This window comes from Malaclemys terrapin, chromosome 12 (assembly GCF_027887155.1).
Source record: "Malaclemys terrapin pileata isolate rMalTer1 chromosome 12, rMalTer1.hap1, whole genome shotgun sequence".
Lineage (NCBI taxonomy): Eukaryota > Metazoa > Chordata > Testudines > Emydidae > Malaclemys > Malaclemys terrapin.
This window is the reverse complement of record NC_071516.1, coordinates 2,899,392-2,908,907: the sequence shown is the minus strand read 5'-3', so window position 1 is coordinate 2,908,907 and position 9,516 is coordinate 2,899,392. Positions and strand designations below refer to the sequence as shown.

General features: G+C 58.1%; 1 protein-coding gene across 1 annotated transcript; it reads left to right on the top strand.

The window, feature by feature from the left end:
* The first annotated feature begins 636 nt into the window (after positions 1–636).
* TCF15 (transcription factor 15) lies at positions 637–8,589 on the top strand. Its single transcript, XM_054046513.1, has 2 exons — positions 637–1,362; positions 8,028–8,589. Exons 1-2 carry the CDS (start codon positions 886–888, stop codon positions 8,100–8,102), a joined length of 552 nt encoding a protein of 183 aa, XP_053902488.1. The 5' UTR covers positions 637–885; the 3' UTR covers positions 8,103–8,589.
* Positions 8,590–9,516: the final 927 nt, after the last annotated feature.

Genomic DNA, 9,516 nt, shown 5'->3' with positions numbered 1-9,516 from the left:
CTAAAGCGCCCTGCCCGTCTTAATGTCTGTCTCTTCTGTGCCCTCCACAAGCTAGTCCTCCAACCCTGCATGCCCCACACTTGGGGAACGTGCGGCCGGGAGCAGTGCCTGGGTGCTGGCTTCTGGGGGCTGATAGACAGGTGCTGGCTGGGGGGGGGGGGGGCTTGCAGCCTGCGGAGGGGGCAGGGTGAGCTGTGAAATCGGCTGGAGCTGCCTGGTCTGTCTGTGTCAGGAGGACTTAGTACAGAAGCAGCCTTTGCAGCAGCTCCCCAGCGGAGAGCAGATCTCGGATGTGCGGTAGCACTTCCCACCACAGCCTGTGCCCAGCTCCAGCCTGTTTAGATTCATTGCCGTCTGCCGCCCCGGCAGGGTTCTGTTTGCAAGGTGTCTGCGCACCAGAAAGGGCCCCCATCCTGATCCTTGTAAAGTACCCAATACAAGCAGTGTCTGCTGGCTTTAAATTCCGGGGGCTGGGAGAGCACCACAGTCCTGTTGGCTGGATGGAAAAGTCCAAGGCAGCCCCATTGGCTGGCCAGGAATCTGCTCCTAGTTCCTAGCCCCTCCCAGGACTTATAAAGAGAGATTCTTGTGAATCCCACTAGAGCAAACTGTACCACCCTCTCCGACACGGAAGGGGAGAAGCTGGAGCAACAGCTGGGAAGACGTCAGGACCTGCAGCGGGGGTGGGGAGGGCTTCCTGCTTGTGTCCGCGCATTGCAAGCCCTTGAGTGCCACAAGGGTGAGCCTCTGGAGTGAGTCCCTGGTGCTCCAGCGAGGAGCCAGGCTGCCTCTCGGAGCCCTTCCAGCCTGGAGCGCACAGAGGTGTCTTGCTGCTGAAGGCTCCCAGAGAGCAGAGGGGCCCTGGGTCTGGGGGCAAACCCCACCATGGCGTTCACCATGCTGAGACCCGTGGCAGCTCACATGCTGTACCCAGACCTCAGTATGCTCTCCGAGGATGAAGAAAACCGGAGCGAGAGCGACGCCTCGGACCAGTCCTACGGCTGCTACGAGGACCTGGAGACCAGGAGGAAGGTGGCCAGGAAGCCAGGCCAGGTGGTGATGGTGAAGCAGAGGCAGGCAGCTAACGCCCGGGAGAGGGACCGGACGCAGAGCGTCAACACAGCCTTCACGGCCCTGCGGACCCTCATCCCCACCGAGCCCATGGATAGGAAGCTGTCCAAGATCGAGACCCTCCGCCTGGCCTCTAGCTACATCTCCCACCTGGCCAACGTGCTGCTGCTCGGAGAGGGCTGCGAGGACGGGCAGCCCTGCTTCAGTGCCATCTATGGCTCCAAGGGGGAGCTGGACAACAAACAGCCCCGCAGCATCTGCACCTTCTGCCTCAGCAACCAGAGGAAAGGGGTAAGTCCATCCTCCCGGCTGGCCGGTGCTACCCCTGCTCAGCCAGCCACTGGCAAACAGGATCCCTTTGAGAAGGGAGGCTGGGAAGGGAGCTCTGCATTTCGTCTGGCAAAGGCCCTACCTAGGTATAGAGGGATGTCGCTGGGGTGCATGTGGGAGGGGAGGGTGCTGGGGTTTAGGTATCGGGATGAATGCAAGCAGAGGTGTCAGTGGGACTCTGTGGGGAGTGCATGGCCAAGTGGCAGGAGGATATGAAGGGCGAAGGGGAAGAGGTGACAGCTGGCACAGACTGTCTGGAATCAGGACAGGCGGTAGTTCAGATGAGCAGGATATTGTGCGGGTTGGGGCGTGCAGGGGTTCACTGAGATGTAGCTGCTTTCGGCCAAATTCCTCCCTTCGCTACACGCACACAGCTCCCGCGCAAGTCCCCGGGCCAAACTCTGCGCTCCGGGTAAATCCAGAGGAGCTCAGCTCCGTGGCACTCCAGATTCACAAGGGTGCCTGGCCCAATGAAATAACGCCCCGGCTACCTGGGCTTGTGTCGTGCCTTTCAGCTGAAGGTCTCAACAGTGAGCAAATCTCATTAGTGCCCTTTTACAAATGGGGACACTGAGGTCTGGAGGGGTGCAGTGATTCATCCTAGCTCACACACAGCGAGTCACTGAGGATTGGAACCTTCTCCTGAGCCCCGTCTTAGGCCTAACGGCTGCAGGGCCAGGCTGCCTCGGCAGGCAGCTCCAACTTACTAAATAGCTCCTGACCGCTGAGCGTTTCACACAACATGCACTAGCTGTCCCATTAACACCAGTTTAAATGCATAGTCAAGAGAACGTAGGGCTCTTAATTGGACGTGTTCTCACTGTCTTCCACCTGCCTTTTCTACAAGCCCCTGCCTTGCACAGCACACCTGCTCCGGTGGTTGTATTGGGAGGGGTCTCAGCTTTCCCTGGACTCCTTGGCTGTCTCACTCTTCATGGAAACGCTGAACTCCTGCCCCTGGGCAGAGAGGCCGAGCAGAAAGACTCTAAAGAAGCACTGGCCCCTCCTGGGCGAGGCCTCCTGCAGACGCCTTCTGTGCCAGTATCATGTAACTTGTTCTCGTTTCCATGTGCTTGGATTTAAGGTAGAGCCAGCCTGAGACCAAACTGTGGATGCGTTACATTGAACCCCTTCAGAGCCTGAGAGTGTCTGGGCCCTGGGGTCGGACCAGCCCTCTGTAGGAATAAAATAGAGATGCCAATATTGAGTCTGGCTGCAGCTCGATTCCCAGCTGCCCCCTGGCCCCAGGCTGTGGGGGTGATTGCTTGCAGGGCCTAATTTCACCACCACTCACGTTCTAGGTACTTTTTCACCTGGAGTTACCCCACTGCCATTTAGCTCCAGGGAGCTAACACCTTTGGAAAGGCAGATCTGGATACTTCCAAAATGTTTGTTCCTGGCTACGCATGTTCGGGCTTCACCTTCCTCCACTAATATCATAACTAGGGCCCTACCAAATTCACGGTCCATTTTGGTCAATTTCATGGTCGTGGGATTTTAAAAATCATAACTTTCATGATTTCTGCTATTTCAATCTGAAATGTCATGGTGTTGTAATTGTAGGGGTCCTGACCCAAAAAGGAGTTGTGGGGGGGGTCACAAGGTTATTGTAGGGGAGGTTGCAGTTCTGCTACCCTTACTTCTGCACTGCTGCTGATGGTGGTGCTGCCTTCAGAGCTGGGCAGCTGGAGAGCGGCGGCTGCTGGCTGGGAGCCCAGCTCTGAAGGCAGCGCCACCGCCAGCAGCAGCGCAGGAGTAAGGCTGGCCTGGTATAGTATTGCCACCCTTACTTCTGCGCTGCTGCCTGCAGAGCTGGGCCCTCAGTCAGCAGCCGCCACTGTCTGGCCACCCAGCTCTGAAGGGAACAGCGCAGAAGTAGGGGTAGCATGGTAGGGTATTGCCACCCTTACTTCTGTGCTGCTGCTGGCGGGGTGCTGCCTTCAGAGTTGGGCGCCCAGCCAACAGCCGCCGCTCTCCGGCCACCCAGCTCTGAAGTCAGCGCAGAAGTAAGGGTGGCAATACCACGACCCCCCTAAAATAACCTTGTGACCTCCCCTGTGACCCAGCTCCCTTTTCGGTCAGAACCCCCAATTTGAGAAACATTGGTCTCCCCCCCACCCCCCGTGAAATCTGTATAGTATAGGGTAAAAGCACACAAAAGACCAGATTTCACGGGGGGAGACCGGATTTCACAGTCTGTGATGCATTTTTCATGGCCATGAATTTGGTAGGCCCCTAATCATAATCTTCTGCCTGTGACATCATAACCTTCGCCATGGCAGTCAGCTGTGAGGTCACAAATAGGATGTTGGCATAACGTGGGGAATAAAGAGCAGGAGGAGATGAATTCAAAAGAGACAGAAATCTTGGCCCTAACCTGTAGTTTCCACTCAGTCCCAGCTCCCAGAAATCAGAGGGAGTTCACTGAGGTCAGGCCCTAGGGTGACCAGATGTCCCGATTTTATAGGGACAGTCCCGATATTTGAGGCTTTTTCCTATATAGGCGCCTATTACCCCCCACCCCCTGTCCTGATTTTTCACACTTGCTGTCTGGTCACCCTATCAGGCCCTCAGGTTCTGGCCCCTGCTGCAGCTCTGTCCTGAATGGTGCAGAAGGAGAGAAGAGAAACACAGAGCTAGGAGAGTAGCCGCTTCATTGTCTCCACCCTCTGTAGACTGTCTCCTGGGAAGGCTGTCCTGTGGTTTGAGCTGGTGCTGGGTCAGGACTGGGAGGCCGGAGTCCCTAAATGCAAAGCTCATCTGGGCAAGCTCTCTGGATGCACTCGATTCAGCGGCGGCTCCAGGCACCAGCGCTCCAAGCACGTGCCTGGGGCAGCAAGCCGTGGGGGGCGCCCTGCCGGGCCCTGCGAGGGCGGCAGTCAGGCTGCCTTCGGCGGCTTGCCTGCGGCGGGAGGTCCGACGGTCCCACGGATTTGGCGGCAATTCGGCGGCGGGTACACCAAATCCGCGGGACCGGGGACCTCCCGCAGGCATGCCGCCGAATCCACGGGACCTGGGACCTCCAGCAGGCATGCCACCGAATCCGTGGGACCTGGGACCTCCCGCAGGCATGCCGCCGAATCCGCGGGACCTGGGACCTCCAGCAGGCATGCCACCGAATCCGTGGGACCTGGGACCTCCAGCAGGCATGCCGCCGAAGGCAGCCTGCCTGCCGTGCTTGGGGTGGCTAGAGCTGCCCCTGACTCATTTACCCTCCGCACACTGCCCGGCATGCACACGCTGACCCCAGCGCTCACACACTGCCCCGTCCCTGCACGTCGTCTCCAGGTCAGACAGCCCTTGTGCACATCAAACCGTTCTGCAGGCCAGGAGGGTCCAGGGCTGGAGCCTCCTCCTCCTTATCCCAGCTTTACCCCAGTGTGACTCCACTGGCTGCAGCAGGCTCCACCCGAGCTACACACTGGCCGGGCACTCTCACGCCCACAATCCTCTCTGAGATTTGTCCCCAGTTCCAGTTTCTCTCCCTTTATTTCCCACCTCCCCCCCGTCTCTTCCCCCATCTCCTTGTCCATCTCTCCTCTCTCTGGCTAGTGAAGTATTTGAGCTGATGGGTTTCAAAAACGCAACAGAGGCTCAAGAGAGGCCACTTCCCACCTGCCCGTGCACTGTGCACCCCCAGCATTTGGGCCTGTACCTGAATGGCAGACCCAGGCCGGCACCCTTGTCAGTGCTCTGGTCTGCAGCTGTTCTCAGTGGCCCAAGGACTCGGGCATGGGAAAGAGGGAGACCAGATCTCAGCGGCCCGAGACGATAACCAAAAAGCCCTCTCACCCCCTTGCGCGGCTGGCAGGACGGGGGCAGGTCGGAGAGAAGTATTCAGCTATCGATGGAAGCCACCTTTAGGACCATCTGTCCCTCCCAAGGCAGGATTGTTCCCCACAGAACATTTACTAGTGCCGGGGCAAGCCTAGCTTTAAACGTCCCAAGCAATGGAGCTTCCACCACTTCTATAGCCAGATAGACCTCCCCCGTCAGGAAGCTTCCTCCCTATCTGCATTTCCTCCCGCTGCTCTGAGCCCTAAGGAAGGAGATTGTAGTGCTCTGAGAGCTGATCTGTGAGCTCTGGCATGGACAGTTGCAGCAGGGCCTGCACACCAGTCTGTGGGAACAAGGGCACTGTCTCTAAATGGGAAACAAGCATCTGCAGCAGTTGGGGTTTCTTTCCCACAGCAAAGATGTGGCGAGAGGAAGGGACTTGTTCAGCAGGTCACTGGGAAAACTGGGACTAGAGCCCAGGCCGCTGGATTCCCCAGTGCCCTAGCCACAGGACTTCACTGCTGCCTCTCGCTAGCCGTGTCGGTCAGGATCAGGTCTCTGCATCGCAAAGTGCCCCCGACGCGAGGGCGGCTGAGGAGCACAGGGAGGCTGCATCAGCAGAGCTTTGAGGGGCCCTGCCCCAAAAGGAGGGCTACTACAGATCAGGATCGGGGCAGGGCTGGACGAGCCGGGAGAGCTGCAGGGCCCGGCAGAGGTGCACAGGTTGGGCCTGGGGCTGGGGCTGCAGAGCAGTTGGGGTGGGAGAAGCTGGTACAGTACAACACCGTCAGCACTGTCTTGAGCCTCGCAGAGGGGATCGGCCTCAATGTAACGGGCACCAAATGCCCTGCACAGGAGAGGGCAGGGCCTGGTGTCACATCTCCTAGCCGATTCCCACAGCACACAGGGACCCCAGGGTAGATCATGTGTTACCATGGTAATCAGGATTCCTTGAGGGCAAGGCCCCTGCCTAGAGCCAACCCATGTCCCTCTCTGCATGGTGTGGTGGGTGGACGTTCAGTCCAGGGGGTTAGTTTCCTGGACATTGGCATCTGCTCATGGTACCTGCTGGGACCTCTCCCTGTTGCAGGCCCTGCCCCACAGTCTCAGACTCCTGAGACAGGCTAAGGAACACAGAGCACCTGCGAGCCCCAAGCTAGGGGTGGCAGAGCAGGACACCTCATTTTGGTTAGTGCAAAGAGCTCCTCTGGGAGGGCAGGAGCCGCTGTGGGGTCATTGTCCCCAGAGATTCCAGGCCTCTCTAAATGGGCAGTGGGGATGCCATGGGGGGGTTGCAGTGGCTCCTTGGGAGCCTGGGGCAGAGGCACAGTCAGATGGAAAGATCCCATGGTGCTTTCCAGCAGAGCAGAAGTTTGTTCCTTAGCCAAAGTGTCCCCTCCTGCCGCCCTAGGCTGCGGGGTGGCTTGTGACGTGCTCCGGGCTCCCTGGTGAGGGGAGGCTCTCAAGCAGCTGTTTTCCTGGCCAGTGGCTCTCTCTCCTGCAGCCTGCTCTGACACGTACCAGCCAGGATAACCCTCCCCAATCCCAGTACTCGGGGGTCAGTCCCAGGTAGGTTCCCCCCCAGGGGCTTCACTTCAAGAGACGAGGGAATAAACGTAACTCCAAAAGGATTTAAGAGCTAAATTCCTAGCCGGTGGGTCCCCAGGAAAGAGACCGGGAATTTCCTCACTTTCCAAAGTAGGGACTCATCATGACTCAGGGGGCGCTGGGAGTGGGGAGAGAGAACTGTGCTTCATAAGCTTCCACCTCTAGAGCTTAGATGTCACGTTGACCTTGATAGCTAATCCCTGGGCACCCATCACACAGGATCCCGTCCTCCTGGCCATACCAAGAACAGGCGAGATGTCAGCATGCCAGCTCCAGCCCAGCTCGGTCTCCTGGCCCTTGCCCGTCTCTCAGACCCACCCCTTCGTCTCAGTTACAGAACTTGCAAATCCATCCTCCCTGTGTTCCCTGCCCTGGCTATTTGGCCATTCTGCCACCTGCCCTTCTGTCGTCCAATCACAAGGCAGAGTACTACGAAAGTCACAGCACCGCATTGCAGCCAGACCTCCCTTTGGAGCCTGGAAACGTGACAAGACGACATGGCCGGAGCCTTGAGTCCAGCCCGTCACTCTCAGGGCTTTAGTGCTTGGGGGATGGACTTTCCACCACGCCCTTCCTTTGCAACCACACACACACACCCCGTTCCAGGGAGGTGGGAACGCACCCCTCTGGCCTGGGCTTCCCGTGACTGCCCCAGCTGATCTATGGAGAGGCACAACCTGTTCCCAGTGGTGGAATAGCCCCAAAGGAGGCCCCTCCCTGGGTGATGGTAGCACGGGCCTTGTTAGCAGAGTCACATGGGACGGTTGCACAGCCATCCCAGATGGAGTGTGGTGTAGCACCCCTCCTCCAAAACACGCTGTGGGGCCATGGCTGCACTGCTCGGTCTGTTGCAAGAGCCCAGAGGAGTGGAAGGAGCTCTGAGAAAGGGGTGGATCCCACCAGGACTGTGCTGTCCCCTGAGCACATTACTAGGGTTTTCGTCAGGCGAAGTCCCCAGCAAAGGCAGGTAGAAATGAGTGAGGACTTCCTGCTCTGGTCCATCGTGCTCCTATGAAGAGTTAGCAAGGCAGTGACACCAGCTACCACAGCCCACAGCAAACTCTGCGGGAGGATTTTCCTGTTCCCCTGAGCGTCTCTACCCCCACCCCGAGATGCAACCGTCTCTGGGCTTTTCTCTGCCTCCTGCTAGAACAGTGGCTCAGGGCACAGTCCAGCTGTCTGGGGTCACAGGAATGCGGTGTGGGCATCGTGTCTCCAGCTTTCCCCTTCCTTTCTTGCAGGGCAGCCGGAGGGAGCTTGCGGGCAACTGCCTGAAGGCGCGAGGGGTGAACCCAATGCGGGTGCCGCGGAGATGAGCCCAAGCTGCGGGAGCATCTGCCTGAGGAGCCAGGCCAGGCGGCCGAACCCCAGAACACATGAGCCTGATATTCCAGCCTGGGCTGGGGGAAGAAGCAAGGGACCCCTGGAGCTCAAGGAAAGGAAAGCCTGTGTGAGATGAGCTCACACTCAAAGGACTACACGGAGACACAGGGGGCTGGGGCTGCACCGACTTGGACTGAAAGGCAGGACGATGCTCTAGATGCAAATAAGAGAGAGCGAGAGAGAGAGAGCGACCACTCCTCTGCCATCCACTGTGCCTGACCCTCACGGCCAGCGGGAGCTCGGGGGCAGCAAGGCTCACTGACCCCTGGAAGGGGATGTTGGCCCAGTGGCTGCAGGACAGAGGAGCGGGCAAGGGCAAGCGTGTAAAATATCGTTCAATGGTCAGTGTTGATACAGAGCTTTATGAGAGTTAAGATTATTGCAGGTCTCCATGGTCACTGGGTTGTTTTTTTTTCATATTCAGCAGGTTTGAAAATAAAAGTTATTTTTTTGATCATTTGGTGGTTCTTTTTTCATTGTTTCCCCCTCAGTTATGCTCAGAACACAGCTCCAGTCGGAGGTGGAGGGCTGGGAGTCTCTCTGTTGAGGGGGCTGACAGCAGACTGGCTTGGCTTCCCCCAAGGGCATTTTGCTTCTGCTCTGGAGGTCTTGATCGGGTGCCTTAATGGCCCAACCTGGTCTGGTCTGCAGTGTGTCTGCGGCTGGCTGTGGTAACGCAGAGACCCTGGTACTACAGGAGTCATTCAATGTGCTGCCAGGAATCGGCATGTCACACGGGCTTCGGTTAGTGCTGATGGCCCTGGCTCAGGGAGGAAGGAGGATCCTGGGAAAGGTACGAAGATACGGGGGTAACTCACTGAGTCCAGGGAGCTCGCGACTCATTTATGGTCGGACACAGCTGTGGAGTAGGGCAGCCTGGGAGTCGCTTCCCAAGCCCACAGGATTCCCTTTTATAGAACGGACACTTCAAGGGTTCCCTCACCAGGGACAGCTCTGAGCTCTGGGATCCTCCAGCCCAGCTCAGTCCCCAGCCAGAGAGATGCAAGGTCTCTCCAGTCGGACAGATGCTGGTCAGCTGGCTCTGAGTCACTGGGGATGATCGACGAGAGCTGGAGCTAAGGGGATGCCAGGAGACAGCAGTTCCTCAGGGGTCCACAGGCAAAGCAGGGTGAGGAAGGCCCCAGGCACTGAGCCCCATTCACCTTAGAATGGCCAGACCCCTTTCTCTCACTGTGGGGACGAGGAAGGCATTTCCTCCCTGTACACACCCAGGGGGCGGGGGGGCTGGGGAGATCCCCCCCAGTTCATACACATACTCCTGCCATGCCAATGTCTCACTCACTCTGGCTCATGCATTTTCCCTCCCCGATAACCTCTGCCACTGCA